General features: G+C 47.9%; 1 protein-coding gene across 10 annotated transcripts in view; it reads left to right on the top strand.

The window, feature by feature from the left end:
- Acsbg1 (acyl-CoA synthetase bubblegum family member 1) overlaps nt 1-16861 on the top strand; it is a 57087-nt gene that overhangs the window by 33437 nt on the left and 6789 nt on the right. For 7 of the 10 annotated variants that reach the window (XM_087560339.1, XM_087560330.1, XM_087560331.1 and 4 more), the window contains 7 exon segments: nt 2725-2805; nt 2894-3043; nt 3432-3608; nt 7570-7751; nt 9695-9925; nt 11573-11790; nt 16593-16732. In XM_087560339.1, the coding sequence (XP_087416465.1) occupies nt 2725-2805; nt 2894-3043; nt 3432-3608; nt 7570-7751; nt 9695-9925; nt 11573-11790; nt 16593-16732 (1179 nt within the window). 10 annotated transcript variants of the gene reach the window in all.

The raw sequence follows: 16861 nt of genomic DNA, 5'->3' as shown, positions 1-16861 counted from the left end.
CCAGCACAAAGAACTACAGGCAACTAGGAAACACTGGGAGCTAGGGAGTTAATCCTCTCCAGGGATGTGCACACAAATTATCCCATAGTGAATAGTCAGCCCTGAAAATATAATATACAAGTAACATTATTTAGACTGAGCAGGCTGTATTTATGTATTTTGGAGTGCGTGCATGTGGTGTGTGTGTGTGTGTGTGTGTGTGTGTGTGTGTGTGTGTGTGTGTGTGTAAAACAATAATTAATGAAAAAAGAGGCCATGAATTTGAAAGAGAACTAGGAAGTGTCTATGGGAGTATTTGAAGAGGGGAAAGAAAACAGGTAAATGATGTAATTATAATCTCAAGAGAGGGGATGGTGTTTTAAAAGAACCAATCTAGCTTGGCCAGGGAGATTGCTCCAAGAGTAAAGTGCCTTCCAGGTGTGCATGAGAACCTGAGTTTGGATCAGCAACACACATGTGAAAAGCCAGGCACAGCAGCCAGTGCCTGTAACCATGGGTGCCAAAGAAGGAAGAAAACAGATCCCTGGAGCCCATTGGCTAAGCTCACTGAGAGACCTCAGACAGAAAGGTTGAGAGCGGTTGCAGAAAGACATCTGCTGTCAGCCTGTGGCATGGCACACTCGTGCATGGGCACTCGCATGTGCAGAGGGCAGGGGAGAATGGTTAGGTCACAACCCCCAATATGGCAGTGCCACTCACAATATCCTAACCAGCAGTCCGGACTCAGCTGGGGCTAGACGGAGAAGGACTGCTGGCAGGCAGACAGATGTCTACACCCGGCATTCCTCGGGGACCTGTGAAACCATTCTCCACCTGCCAGGAAGAGCCTTATCTCCCCTACCTCTGGCAAATGGGACATGTAGCTCCCTATTAGCACACACATGTGACACATATCAGAGCTCCAAGCTAATCTCCAGGTTCTTTCCTTCTTATTAACATTAGCGTTACCTGTAGTGCATGTGACATCCACTTGGTTCTTCCAGCCTGCATGCTTCCCCTTCCCTCTACCCTACACTTCCAGGCTACTTCAGACTTCTCCCTCCCTTCCACTGTTCCGCTCTTTGAATCTGGTGAGTGCACCTGCCCCTCTGCTGCTCTCTGCCCCTCCCACAGTTAGCCATGGTAGCCTCTGGTTATCTACCACCTGACAGCCATGAGGCAGCTTTATATTTATAAAAAACCTCCATCCCACCCATCGAATGGCCTAGCTCAGTGGTTTCGCTGAGCCCTCACAAGAAGGAAGGCCAGCTCGACAGGCCCTGTAGCCAGTGGTGTACCTTCTCCATATTTATATCTGGATCCTGGGAGGGAGGAGGCTGGGCAGCTTTAAAACCGCCTACAAGATCCTAAATCATATAACTGAAGATGAGGTCCACCTCTAGGACCTCTGGAAAATGCATGCCTTAGGTTTAAAACAAAATCTGTATTATTAAAATTCTCAAAGAAATGAAAACAGAGACGGCTGTGTTTTGTAGTGCAGTGGTGTGATGCGGTGGGAAGGGGTGCCTTAGCAGGCCATGCCGAAGCATCCTCCCTGAGGTACCAGCCATATGACGGATCTAGTATAAAGTGAAATGTGTTTGGGGGCATAAGAAGGGGGATGAGAAGGAGTGTGGGAAAGAAAGGGGATAGAGAGGGACAGAAAGAGAGAGGAGAAAAAAGAAGGGAAGAGGCTGCCAGGAACACATGGAGAGACATGCTGGGGGGCTGAATAGAGGGATGGGAAGAGAGAGGCCAGAGCAAGTAAGACCAGAGGGGCCAGGAGAGGGGGGCAAACAGTCCTTTTATAGCAAGTCAGGCTCCTACTTGGCTAGGTAGCTGCTGGGCAGAGCCTAGAAGAATGCTGACATAGACAATCCCTGCATCATTAAGTTTTATAATTATCGTGATCCTCCTGCCTCAGCTTCCGCATGCTGAAGTCACAGGCACGTGCCTCCACTCTTGACTGTGGTATTCACTCCTTTCAGATTGCTCTCAAGTACTGAAGAATCATCTTTTCTCTTTTCCATATGAATGATTCTGTTAAATAATTACAATATTCACATGATCCCAAAGTCAAGATTATACGTTATACTTGAATTTTCCCCTTCCCTTTTTTTCCTATGTGTGTTCCCTCTCTCTGCCTATAGAGAATCAGTGTAATTAGTTTTAACCTTCCCGAGTTCCTTGGTTCCTTGTGGCAAACATAAGCAAATGCCTCTCGTGTGTGTGTGTGTGTGTGTGTGTGTGTGTGTGTGTGTGTGTTCACACCCATATGCATTATTCACATGTGCTCATACTGTATTCCTTTCTCGGGTGAAGATATCATGCTTTCTCACTTAGTAAATTTCCTCGGGGGGTTGGGGATTTAGCTCAGTGGTAGAGCGCTTGCCTAGCAAGCACAAGGTCCTGGGTTCGGTCCCCAGCTCCGAAAAAAAGAAAAAGAAAAAAAAAAAATTTCCTCGGAGCCATTCTATACTGGAATTTAGAGCTCCCTTTGTACCTCTGTCTCTTTGTCATCTGCACTAACCTAGTATTCTGTTGTGTGACTCGTTCAGTCGGGCCCTAGATCCCCACTGTTGCTGCACCCAGCTTCCCATCATAGGGAACTCTGGACAGAGAAGTCCCACTAGAGTTGAGGGTCAGAAATAGAATTTTGTCACAAACTAACACAGGTAGATGAGGTTCTTTCCAAGATGCGACCGTTTTCTTGCTAAAACCCAGTTTGTATTCTCATTGATGCAGATCTGGAAAGACTTGCCACATCTAAAGGCAGTGGTGATATACCAAGAACCCCCTCCCAAGAAGATGGCCAATGTGTACACGGTAGGAATAGCGGGCCCTGGGTGATGAGTGGGGTCTGTCTGTGCTACCCAGCTGTCCCAGACTAACTTCCCGCCCTACCTTGCCACAGATGGAGGAACTCATAGAACTGGGGCAAGAAGTGCCTGAGGAGGCCCTAGATGCCATCATCGATACCCAGCAGCCCAACCAGTGCTGTGTGCTCGTCTACACATCAGGCACCACAGGAAACCCCAAGGGTGTGATGCTGAGTCAAGACAATGTAGGACAGACGCACAGATGGATGGGTGGGATGGGGCACTCTGGGTTGTGGTCCTGTAGACAGACACCCAGATGGATGGGTGGGATGGGGGGACTCTGGGCCTCAATGACCTCTTGGGGAAGCCTCCCTGGCTGCTCAGCTTAAGGAGCTAGATTAGTTGAAACATCCACCCCCTTGTGGTGTAGACAGAGCCCTGCACAGGGAAAAGGGAAGGGAGCAGCTGGGAGCCCTGTCCCTGGAGGTCTTCAGAGTCTGTGGAAATGCCAGAGAGGGTACCTACCTACTCTGAGAACCTGTAAAGAGGTAGCTCAAGTCCCTAAGGAGACCTCACTTTACGTACTTCAAGGACAGGGTATAGACCTGTTGGGGCCATTTTCCTTCCCCTCAGATCACATGGACAGCACGGTATGGCAGTCAGGCTGGGGACATCCAGCCAGCGGAAGTGCAGCAAGAGGTAGTGGTCAGCTACTTGCCTCTCAGCCACATTGCTGCCCAGATCTATGACCTGTGGACGGGCATCCAGTGGGGGGCCCAGGTCTGCTTTGCAGATCCAGATGCCCTTAAGGTCAGTCTGTCTTCCGGACTTCCTGCTGTGTGTGTGTGTGTGTGTGTGTGTGTGTGTGTGTGTGTGTGTGTGTGTGTCCAACCTGTAAGCAAGGGTACACCCAGGTGTGTACTTGCATCACGGGCCCCGTGTGCATCCATAGGTTGCTGGCTCCCAGTGTGCACAGCCCTCGGAATTCTTTCAGCAGTTATTTGCACAGCCTGACTTAGATGACTAAAGAAGTAGTTCCTACACCCCAATCTCATAAAATATACCCACTCTTTGTATCTTTATTTTAACCATGAGGAAAAGTTCCAGAAACCCCCTAGCTGTCATCCCTGACATGGTGTCATGGTGCAAAGAGTATTACATGTTTATTCCTAAAACAAACTCTGCTGGGGGAAGGAGAAGGCAGAATGTACTTGACTGTTGTTATTGTCAGCACATGAGCGTGAGTGCGTGCGTGCGTGCGTGCGTGCGTGCGTGTGTGTGTGTGTGTGTTATGTGCTCATGTGCTCACCTGTGTGTAAGCCATGTGAAGGCTACACATCTACATAGGCTGCTTTCTTTTATAATTCTACATCTTTAAATTAAAAAAATTAAAGATTAAAAAAATATTTATGTTTGTGTGACATAAATAGAGACCAGAAGAGGGTATAAGATCCCTGGGCCTGGAGTGGCTGGTGTTGGTGGTGGGAACTGAACTCTGGTTTTCTGGAAGGACAGCAAGCACTCTTAACAGCTGGGGCATTTCTCCAACTTCATCTGTCTTACGTTTTGAGACAGGCTCCCCACTCTCTGTAATAAATCAAGGAAATAAGTTTTAATAATTTTAGATTCAGCCTTTCAGCACAGAATTTTAACCTGCAACTGCAACTGATGTAGTTTAAAAATATTTATTTTATGTGTATGGATTTCTGCCTGGTACGCTCAGAGGGCAGAAGACAGGCGAGGTCACTGGATCCGCTAGGACTGGAGTCACGGCTGGGACTTGTGAGTCACCATGTGGCTGCTGAGGGCTGAACCTGGCTCCTTAGCAAGAACAAGAAGCTCTATAAACCCCAGAGCCATCTCTCCAGACCCTACAATTAACGTTTTTAAATGAGAGCTTTTTACATTTATTTCTTATTTATTTTGTTTTTTATTTACTTTCTTATTTTTTGAGGCAGGGTCTCATTATGTAACTCTGACTGCTCTGGAACTCATTGCATAGACCAGGCTGGCCTCAAACTCACAGAGATCCACCTGCCTCTACGTCCTAAAGACATGGGCCACTACATCTAGCTTATTTCTTAATTTTTCAGACTATAATATAATTATAACATTTCTCCCTTCCTTTTCCTCCCGCCAAACCCTTCCTACTCTCCTTCAAATTCATGGCCTCTTTTTTATAAAAAAAAACAAACAAATTGTTATCGAATGCATATAGCTTAGTATACATGAATAGGAATGCATATATATTCCTAAATATAACCCACTCCGTCAGTATACTGTTACTTGTATGCATGTTTTCAGGGCTGAGCATTTGATCATGGCAAACAATCAGCGTGCTCTTCCTTGGAGAAGGCCACTTCTCCCACTGCCGGGTTTCCTCAGTTGCCTGTCGTGCTTTGTGTAGGGCTGTGGCTGTGGAGTCTTTTCCTTGTACACTTTGCTATGTCTGTTGGTCTCCTCCTTGTTCAGCTCACGTATGTATGGACTGTCAGGTTGGTAAGACATTACTGATGTAGCTTCTGACATATCTGGGAGACACAACTTCACAGACAGCTCCCTGATTCTCTGGCTCTGACCTTCTTCCCACCTCCTCTTCCAAAAGTTCCCTAAGCCTTGGGTGTGGAAGCGTTTTGTAGATGTATCTGTGGGATTGGGCTCTGCAGCTCAGCATTTTGATTGGCTGGGGTTTCTGTACTGATCTGTCTATCCGCAAAGAGGTTTCCCTGGCCAGGGTGGCGGGGTAGGGGGGGAGTGGGGGTGTGCTACACCTATCTGTAGGTATAAGGACAAGTTTCTAGATTGTTGTTAGGGGTTATGCTTTAGAACATTAGGGGTCATAGCTTCTCCTTTAATAGATATCACTACTCATACTGAGTAGTTAGGTAGATTTCCAGTACCAGGCATGCTTTACGCCCTGTAGATGCCTTTTGGTTATCAAAAGATACAAGATGCTACTGAATCTTAGGGTTCTGATGCCATGCTGACTGCTGATATGGTTCATAGGCACCAAAGCTGGGTAAGACTGTTGCTTGCTCCCCTCCTTTGAAAGCTTCCATGACACCTTTTGATACCACGAAAGCTGGTCCTTGGGGAGGGGGCTCAGTTCTAGCTCAGGGGTTTATGAGCCCTCTTTCTGACGTACGTGGTGTCTTCAGCAATGGGGATTTACTTTCTATCTTGGGGTGGGTCAGCCAAGGGCAGCAGCAATAGGCTGTGTTTGGGGAGTCTATTAGACATCCCTGGCTAACGACACAAAAGATGAAGGTTTTGTTAGATGGTCATTGGCTCTTAGAGGGAGCACTGTCAATGCAGATGCGGAAAGTTCCCTAAATTCCGGGGTTTTCCTTTTTAAATGAATAGTGAATAGCATGACTCCTCGTGGCTTTCCACGTGTCCTTATTATTTTATTCATCTTCTGTGTGTACTCCCTTCCTTTTCCCTAACGGCCACCCCCTCCCATTTCCCCATCAGCTAACTTGTGCCTTGCTATTCTCCTCTCTGTGCTCTTTGTCCTGGCAATGGCTCCATTTTACTCCCCTGTCTTCTGTAGTAACTGCAGGCTGTGTGCTCACCTCTGAAGACTTGGAGCCAGGAATCTCTAATGGGAGAAAGCATGTGACATTTGCCTTTCTGGGACTCAGTTACCTCACTCAGTATGATCTTCTCTACTTCCATCCATTTTCCTTCCAGGATCATGAGTTCATTTTTCTCGACAACTGAATGACAGTATATCTGTACCATACCTTTTTTCATTATCTGAGTGTAGGACAGTTATATGAGGCAAGGCCCCCTACTGAGCCCAGAGTTCCCCATTTCAAGTAGATTTTTAGTTATTGAGTCCCTGGGATCCACCCTCCAACATGGGTTTTTAGGCGCATGTGCAGTGACCGTCTCTTTAGATGGCTGCTAAATTCAGGGTCTCACACTTCCCTGACAGCCATCTCCCAAGCCCCTTTGTGTTATTTTTAAATAATTTTTAAAATTACGTTTATTTGTTTTTTTAGACGTGTGTGTGTGTGTGTGTGTGAGAGAGAGAGAGAGAGAGAGAGAGAGAGAGAGAGATCGGTGATCTGGCTGTCCTAGCTGGCCTTGAACTCATAGATATTCACCTGCCTCTGCCTCCCAGGTACTGGGATTAAAGGCTTGAACCACTGCATCCTTAATTAATTTTTATTCCTATGGAGTACAGCAGGGGTCTTATGTGTTTATAGTGTACAGTGTGAAGGTCATAGGACAACTTTCAGGGGTCAAGTGTCAGGCTTGGCCACAGTCCCCTTTTACCCTCTGAATTATCTTTCTGGCCCTCGTCTTCATTTGTTTTTGTGTTTGTCTTATATGTCTATTTGTTTATCTTGAGATGGGCTCTCATTAGATACCTCAGGCCAGCTTTGAACTTGCTATGTGCCCAGTCTGGGCCTCAAATTCACCATCCTCCTGCCTCTGCCTCTTAAGTGCTGGAGTTACAAACATGCACCACTGTACCTGGCAAAAGGAGGTTATCATGTTTGAGTTAGACAGGTGCAGAGAAGTCTGAGGGATCAAGATGCTTCTCAAGTCTCAGGCCACAGTGGTTGGCAAAGGGCACCAAAGCTCTGTTAGCAGATGTGGGGATGCAGCTGTTGGTCCACAGCCACCGGCATGTGCACAGACTAGATACAAGTACGAATGCCCACGTCCACAGGAGCGTCTATGTGTAGCATTAGCATTTATACTGAGAGACTGTGCCTGCAGGCTGGTACCACCTCTGCTTCTCTCTGGCCATGAGCAGGGGACCCTGGTGAACACACTGCGGGAGGTGGAGCCCACATCCCACATGGGAGTGCCCCGAGTATGGGAGAAGATCATGGAACGGATCCAGGAGGTGGCCGCTCAATCTGGCTTCATCCGCCGCAAGATGCTGCTGTGGGCCATGTCTGTCACCTTGGAGCAGAACCTCACCTGCCCTAGCAAGTAAGTTGTGGGCAGGAGGCCTGGGGAGGCACAGGGCTGGTTCATACACAATAAGGATCAAGAGTCTGATAGGTATCCTGGTTCCAGAAGACTTCAGTTTGAGGAGACCTTGTACCTACCTGCAACTGTGCTTGTGCTATGATACCCATTGCAGACATAGTGGGGACAGTTGGCATTTAGGGGCTTTGGCTGGGAGTTGGCTGGCTTGCTTCTTCTGAGGAATTCATCCTCCTAAGGATAAACAGTTCTTGCCCTCAGCTACTTGCCCTTGGTAGTGGCTTTAGAAGGGTTATCTTAGTTAGGATCTCTATTGCTTCGAAGAGACACCATGACCACAGCCACTCTTATGAAGGAAAACATTTAAGTGGGGCTGGCTTACAGTTTCAGAGGTTTAGTCCATTATCAACATGGCAGCGCCCAGGCAGACATGGTGCTGGAGAAGGAGTTGAGAGTTCTACGTCTAGATCTGCAGACACTGGAAAGAGACTGCTACACTAGGCCTAGCTTGAGTGTATGAAACGTCAAAGCCTGCCTCCACAGTGACACATTTTCTCCAACAAGGCCATACTTCTAATGCTGTCACCCTCTATGGACCAAGCATTCAAACACATGAGTCAACAGGGGCCCTTCGTTTTTTATTTTTATTGGATATTTTTTATTTACATTTCAAATGTTATTCCCTTTCCCAGTTTTCCATCCATAAGCTCTCTGTGCCATCCCCCTCCCCTTCTTCTACAAGGGTATTCCCCCTCCCCATCCACTCCCCCTTCTAACCTCCCTGCTCTGACATTCCCCTACACTGGGGGTGCGGGGGTCCAGCCTTGACAGGACCAAGGGCTTCTCCTCCCATTGGTTCCCAACAAGGGCATCCTCTGCTACATATGCAACTGGAGCCATGGGCCTGTCCATGTTAGTCTTTGGATGGTGGTTTAGTCACTGGGAGCTCTGGTTGGTTGGCATTGTTGTTCTTATGGGGTTACAAGCCCCTTCAGCTCCTTCAATCCTTTCCCTAACTCCTCCAACGGGGGCCATTCTTACTCAAACCATCGCAAGGGGCTTCAGTGATACAGGCTTAGCTATTCCAGTTTTCCCAGCAGCCCATTTGACTACTCAGATCTCTCTCAAGTCACTGTGGATTGCCTATTATTATTACTTTTTGGTCTTTGAGACAGCCTTAATATGTAGCCCAGGCTACTTGAAAGTTCAGGATTCTCCTTCTCCAGCCTTCCAAGGGTTGGAATTATGGTTATAGACTATCAAATCTGGCTCATGATTCCTTTCCAAGCTCCCACACAGTGCTGTGCAGATATCCACAGTAGAGATCTGGCTTTGGTTCAACATAAAAATGCTTTTCAAGTTGAGGATCCAGCTTGGAGTTAGAGCACTTACCTATAAGCACAAAGCTCTTGGCTCAGAACTTTTGACTTCAAAGAGGGGAGGGATGGAGGTAGGGGGTTCCATTATAGTAGTGCGAACTCCATGAGAGGTGTGGCCACGTCTGTTCACCACAGCTTCATTAGCATACATGAAAAGTGACCATGAAGCCGGACCTGGGAGTGCAGGTCTGCAATCCCAGCACTCAGGAGGCTGAGGCCAGAGGATCAGGAGTTAAGGTCTGCTTCTGCCATGGAGCAAGTTCAAGGCCCAAGTAAATCCATAAGACTGTCTCAAAATAAATAAATAAAAAGGGGTCTGGCGAGATGGCTTGGCCCGTTTGACTTCATGACTTATGACATGTCTATGTGCAATCAGGAACATTCATGCCTACATTTTCACAAATTCCTGTTGCATATGGCCAATATCCAAAATATTTGCAAAGGGTTCCATATTAACAACAGTTAATCAAAACAGGTAACTTCAGTGGCCGTGCTGGGTGTGTACTCACACGAGTGTGTGTTTGTTCTTCCTCCTGTGGACCATTCTTCTCCCTAACCCTCTCACAGCGACCTGAAGCCCTTCACGAGCAGACTGGCGGATTACCTAGTATTAGCCAGGGTCCGTCAGGCTCTGGGCTTTGCCAAGTGTCAGAAAAACTTCTATGGAGCAGCTCCCATGACGGCAGAGACACAACGCTTCTTTCTGGGCCTCAACATCCGCCTGTACGCAGGCTATGGCCTCAGTGAGAGCACTGGCCCTCACTTCATGTCCAGCCCCTACAACTATCGGCTTTACAGGTAAGGTCTGAAGTTGGGACACACTAAGGGCTCAGATGTCCTTGATGGCACCCTTGTGCTTGGAGAACTGTTCCTCTTGCCCTCCCCTTCACATTGAATCTCTGGCCTCAAGTGTCAACTGTGCCATTTTGGGCCCTTTGCTTGCCCTGATGCATCTAGAGGGGCAGTCTTTGCCACGCTGGCATGCAGTCTGTGGCTGAAGACCCTTTAGCTGCCCAGGCATCACTCCCTCTTAAAGGAACTTCCTTCACGTAGAAAGCCAGGAGTGAGGCAGAGGCAGGGGGTCCACTATGAGTTCAAGGCCAGCTTGATCTACTACATAATAAGTTTCATGTAAGGCAGAAATACATAGTGAGAAACTGTCGTCGTCGTCATCATCATCATCATCATCATCATCATCAACATCATCATTATTATTCTCTCATATATTACAACCCAACTGCAGTTTCCCTCCCTCTCTTCCCTTCCCCCAGTCTTTCTCCTTCACATCCCCTTTCCCCAAGACCCACCCCCACCTTCCCTCAGAGAAGAGCAGGCCTCCCAGGCACATCAACCAAATACAACATAATAAACTACAATAAAACCAGGCATCTACCGTGACATCAGGCTAAATGAGGCACCCAATAGGAGGAAAGGGTCCCATGAGTAGGCAAAAAGGTCAGGGACAGCCCCATCCCAGTGTTTGGATTCCCACTTGAACACCAAGCTAAAACAGTTTGTTTTTGTTGTCGATTTTTTGTGAGTTTGTTTTCGAGACAGGGTTTCTCTGTGTGGCCCTGGCTGTCCTGGAACTCACTCTGTAGACCAGGCTGGGCTCAAACTCAGAAACTGCCTGCCTCTGTCTCCCAAGGCCTGGGATTGAAGGTGTGTGCCACCGCTGCTCAGCTATGAGAACCTGAGTGTCATGTGCCATGGCACATGCCTAATCCATGTGCTGGGAATATGGAGACAGGGAGAGCTCTAGAGCTCACTAGCTAGCAACTCTTACCAAATTGGTGAGCCCCAATTTCAGTCAGAGATCCGAGATCCTGTCACACAAAAATAAATCAGGAATGATAGAAGACACCCAACATCGACCTCTGACCTATGAGTGTGCACACACACACACACACACATTCATACACACACACACAAACACACACACAGAGGCGTGTACACAAATACACACTTAAGCATGCACATACACACATGAGCACCAAACACACAAGCACACTTGCATACACTTGTGTGCATACGAGTGAATATGTACACATGTATACTTTACACACCAAAACAAATAACAATGGCAACAATAACAGTAGTCATAACAAAATAATAATAGCAGTGCCAAATTCTGAGAAAGAGGGGCTGGAGGGATTCCTACACGGCCAAGAGCACGCACCGCTCTTGTAGAGTATCTAGTTCCATTTCTAGCACCCATTTCCTGTGGTCCTTAATTACATGTATTTCTAGACCCAGGGGTCCAGTGCCCTCCTTTGGATGCCACGGGTATCTGTGTATGTGCACGAGCTCACACTCAATTTTTAAGTCTTATAAAGCAATTGAGAAGGGCCCTAAGCACCAATGAAGACTGAGTTTGGAGACCCTGGAGCCCTCCAGCAGGAGCTGACTCAGGACTTTCCCTGGCCTTCTGTCTTTTATCACCAGCTCCGGCAGGGTGGTGCCCGGCTGTCGGGTGAAGCTGGTGAATCAGGATGCAGATGGCATTGGTGAGATCTGTCTGTGGGGCCGCACCATCTTCATGGGTTATCTGAACATGGAGGACAAAACACATGAGGCCATTGATTCTGAAGGCTGGCTACACACAGGTGACATGGGCCGTCTGGATGATGACGGCTTCCTCTACATCACCGGGCGCCTCAAAGGTTAGCACCCCTGTCCTGGGGCACATGGGAATTGGAGGAGCAGTCACTGACTGCGACCCATCTCTGTCAGTATCAGCTCTGGCCAAGTCCTATCACAAATAAACAGGGATGCTTAGATAACTAGTTCAGGGTCACCTAGATAATAAATGGGAACCTGGGATTCATTTCCCTAGAAAAAACAAACAGGACTCCAGGAGACCTGAAGGCATAAGTATTATGTATAGAAACAGACACTATAGAGAGTAGAGCAGAGTGGATACAAAATTTAAAATAAAACATGAAACTTCAAAGTCATTTTCTTCAGGGAAAGGGAACTTTAGGGACTCCTCTGTGGAAAGATGTTTGTGTAGTACCCACAGCCCCCGGTGGCAGTTCCATTTCCTTTCTGGAACTTACACAAGCAGGTAGCTCAACCTACTTCCAACGGAAGGAGGTTCTGGTCCTTCGGAAATGCAGAAGATCCCCCTGATAGGGCTGTAAAACCCTGGCTCCAGAGCGGCTGGCTGCTGCTATGGGAACTGTGCTCGCTTCCACCACCTACTGTTCACTTTTATAATGACAAATGAGAAAACCTGAGTTCCAGCCCTGGGAAGAAAGGCCCTGTTTTTAGGTCAGCGGTTCTTAACTTGGGGGTCAGGACCACCCTCTCACAAGGGGTCCCATATCCAATATCCTGCATATGAGGTACTTACATTGTGATTTATTACATAATCACATCTGTGTACCTTATGTGACAGAACTGCATCTGTGAAATAGCAATGGAAGTCATTTATGATTGGGAGTCACCACAACATGTCTTAAAAGGGTCACAGCGTTAGGAAGGCACTGTTTTAGATGGTACGGGAAAAGGTTAGGCTCCAGATACCCTCTTCTCCAAAAACACAGAAGTGCTGTCCACCAAAAAGAGGTCCTTTCTCACCGCCCTACGGGGCTACCTTGCCCAGCAACTCTATGAGGTCAACATTGAGACTGTTCTGTCCCAGGGCACCAGTGTCCCCTTGAGTGGCTTTAGACTGGGCTGATGTCTGGTCCTGTGGATTCTGCAGCCTGCTCTTCCTCTCCATGGTGACATTGCTTTCGTTTGCACTTCCGTTTGAATTTTAGACTCACTGTGTAGGTGTGGGCAATGGATTGGCCTACGTGATGGCTTTCCTCTCGCTGAGTCTGTAGCTTTTAGCTTTGTGAGGTTGCACCTCCTTCAGAGTCGAGCCTGCCAGTTCCTAAGAATGCTGCCTCTCCCCCGCTGTTTACTTAGCCTTTGACTTTTCTCTCCTCGGTGTGTTCTAGTTTTCTGTGTAGGGTTTTTGTGTGCATTCACTTTAGGAATTTTGTTTATTATGTGCTATGTGGTAAATAATGGCATTTCCATTTTTACTGTTTGTTCTTGAGATATAGAGTGTAATTACTTGCTTTTTATATACTGGTCTTGGGTCAAATGACTTTTTTGTTGTCCTAGGGATTAAATCTAGGTCTTTGAGCCAGGTAGGCAAGCCCTCCCTCCACCATGCCGATATGCAGCCCAGACCCTTACTGTTTGCTTGAGGACAGGGTCATGCTCTAGGCTGACCTCGAATGTTTAATCCCCATGCCTTACTTAGGCTTGCCAAGTAGCTGGGGTTACCCATCAAGCCCTGCGTCAATGTTCTTAATGAGCTCACAGAGTGGTTGCTTTCGGTCTTGTGTTTGTTTTGTTCTCTTCGTTTGTTTGCTCACTTATTAAACAGGGTTTTGCTAGGTAGCCCAAGCTGCCCTAGAAGTCACAGCAATCCTTCTGCCTCAGCCCCCTGAGTGCCAGGATCACAGGTTTTGTGCCACACACATGGCTGCTATGGGGTTTTTGAAGTTCTGTGGAAGGGAAGCAGGCCCTCCAACTCCAGCGAGTTCTAACATGTGTGCTTTTGAATTTCCTACGAACAAAATTATGTCATCTGTATATTACATTATCATGACTACGCCTTCTCACTCAGGTTAGAACGTGTTCTTTGACAGTGTTGGACAGAAATGGTAATAGTTGGGCTGGATTTAACACCAACCACAAAAAGAAAAAAAAAAAAACAGTCTGTGGTGGAGCCAATTCTTGTTTTGTTTCCTGATCTCAGAGCAGTATCTTCAACATTTAAAAAACCAACAAAACTAAAACATCAACAACAACTGGGGTTTTTGGTTTTTTTTTTTTTCTCTGTGTAGCCCTGGCTGTCCTGGAACTCACTTTATAGACCCAGCTGGCCTCAAACTCACAGAGACCCTCGTGCCCTGGCTTACTGACTTCATGTGCCCACCACTGCCTGTAGCATTTTGTTTGCCCATGCACACCAGTGCATGAAAGCCATGCGAGTGTGGAGGTCTGAGGACAGCTCTGAGGAGTTAGTTTTACTTTCCACCTTCTTGTTTTGGCTTCACTGCATACTCTAGGCTAACTACCCCCAGCTCCTGGATAATGCTTATCTCTGCTGTCCATCCTACTGTAGGATCGTTGGGATTACACATGGGACTTTCCCCCAGGCTGGGGAATTGAACTTGGGTCATCAGGCTTGCTCAGTGAAGATTTTCCCTTTCCCCTGCTATGCCTATGTCCTCCATTTTAATTGCTAAGTATGGTTGATATAGATTTGTTATAGACATGCTTTATTAGATTTAGGAAGCTTCACTCTGCATTAGTTTTCCAAGGCTTTAACCGCTTATTGAAGGAGTTGGTGGGGCTGACAGAGAAAGGCAGGAGTGAGGGTGAGGCCTGCAAGTGGGAGTTATGAGCCTGGAGCTGCCTCTTCATGTTCCCAGAGTTTCTGGGTTTTTCTCCGCCCTCTGCTGTTCCAGACAAACCCTGATCATTTGAACTCTTGTGTGATTCCTCTCTGGCCAGCTCATTCCCACACTAACTCCCTCCCCCTCCATTGCCAGAATACTGTAAAATGCTGTCCCAGTGCTTCCCATGCACAGGGAGGCCTTGCTGTGGCTATCCTGAGCCCTTTTCACTCTGGTTTACCCTCAGCCGCCAAAGGCTATGTGTGTCTACTCCATCCCAGGCACTGCCTGTCAACCCTCTCTGCAAACTTCTCATCTGGGGCTGCAGTTTCCTGTCTCCTGTAACCCCCACTGCTCCTGTCAGCCCCCCACCCCGTGAACTCCTCACAACTGAGCACTGCCTTGCCGTGTTCTGGGCCTGATGTCAGGTTGGAGCTGGGCACAGAATGTGGCCAGTGACCTTTTTTGAATTAGATAACATAGGAAGACAGGAGACACTCTCACAGGCAGGGCAAAGTTCAAATTTAATGCATTTATTTTATATAATTTTATTGTATTCCTTTTTCTCCTAAAAGGTAAATGGGTTTGTTCACGGTTTGGCCGGAGCTAGGGGGAAAGGGAAATATTTTGAGATCCTCTCTGCGTCGTCTGCAGAAAAGCAGGATATGTGGGTCTATAAGGAAAGAAAATCTGTCAATCTTGTTCTGGGAGGTGGCTCTTCCTCTGAATGGAATAAGAAAGAAAGAAAGAAAGAAAGAAAGAAAGAAAGAAAGAAAGAAAGAAAGAAAGAAAGAAAGAAAGAAATTGAGAGAGAGAGAGAGAGAGGAAGAAGAGGAGGAAGAGGAAGGGAGGGAGGGAGGGAGGGAGGGAGGGAGGGAGGAAGGGAGGGATAGAAAAGATGCTTGCTTCTGGGTACGGTGGAGGAGAAAGTTTACTGTAGACATGAGGGAGAGTGGAGCCGGAGGCAGAGTCCAGAGTGGACAAACCTAGACTGAGTGAGCTATGCCACGTGAGGAGAGGGGAAGGGAAGAGGGAGGGGAGAGAGATGAGCCGGGTACAGCAGCCCGGTGGCCCAAAGGTACAAAGAAACCAAGTAACCAAAATGGTGGGATTGTACAGGAAAGAGCAAGCCCAGCCCCTGGGCTGGAAAGTACAGGGTAGGGGCAGGGTGTGCCAGCCAGGAGGGCCCTGAACAGGTGACTGAGGGATGCAGGGAGAACCTGCCCAGGTCTACTTTGATGTGTTAAATAGGCACCTCGGCTGCTTGTCTGAGTTTGGAACCTGACATTAGGGTTTCCGGTTGCTCTCACAGCCAGCATGGAATTCACTGGAAAAGATGTAGTGTTTTGTTTTATTGAGTTTATCTATCAGGAATCTATCATCACTCAGAACAGAAGCCTGTATGTAACCCTGAAGCCTTGGCCCTCCCACGGAGACAGGCTAAACAGAACAGGTGACCTGGGTAAAGAGATGTGTGAGGGAGCAGCTCAGAAGGAAGCAGTCAGAATGGGCTGGGGCTGCGGAAGAACAAGTGGGTGTGGCCATGTGGCGAGAAGAGGCCCATAGGGGATGGAACAAGCAAGGAGGGGCCCCATAGCAGGGGAGGGAGGGTGTTAAGTGCTGGGGCCCAGAACCAAACTATGTAAACCTTATATTTATTAATTAGCACCATGTGGCACCGGGCGAGTTACTAGACCTCAGTTCCCTCTCTGCAAACCATGATGCGAGAAGCCTCCCTTGGAGGCTGGTTGTGAGAACTGAAGAAATGGCACCCGGGTGTGGTGACCACCTTCAAAGTAACAGGCGGCTAAAACAGGGAGGAGAGATGCTGTCTGAACTGGGGCAGAGTCAGAAGCTACCCAGCACCACGGTAGGAGCAGGGAGGGCTCAGATAATGGGCCTAGGAACAGGAGATGTAGTGAGTTGTCCTAAGGCTGCCAGAGGGCCAGGACCGCTGCTTGGCTCCTAAGAGGTCGTTTCCGGTACTGCTTACCGCTCAGTCCCCTCTCCAACTGTGGTCTAGGAGCGTGGTCCAGTCAGGGCCTATCTTGCCTCCTCAGAATTAATCATCACTGCGGGCGGGGAGAATGTGCCCCCGGTGCCCATCGAGGAGGCTGTGAAGATGGAGTTGCCCATCATCAGCAGCGCCATGCTGATTGGGGACCAGAGGAAGTTCCTGTCCATGCTGCTAACACTGAAGGTGTGTCATGGGCTCTGGCCCTGGAGCTGAAGCAGGAGGGTGGTCTGTGGTGTAGCCCAGGGTGCATCTGGTATTCACAGTTTTATCCTGGCACCATTCAACCAGTGCCAGGTACTGGGTGGGTAGAAA

Source organism: Rattus norvegicus, chromosome 8 (assembly GCF_021556685.1).
Source record: "Rattus norvegicus strain SHRSP/BbbUtx chromosome 8, alternate assembly SHRSP_T2T, whole genome shotgun sequence".
Classification (NCBI taxonomy): Eukaryota; Metazoa; Chordata; class Mammalia; order Rodentia; family Muridae; genus Rattus; species Rattus norvegicus.
Note: the sequence above shows the minus strand (reverse complement) of the source record. Positions and strands in the feature narration are given on the sequence as shown.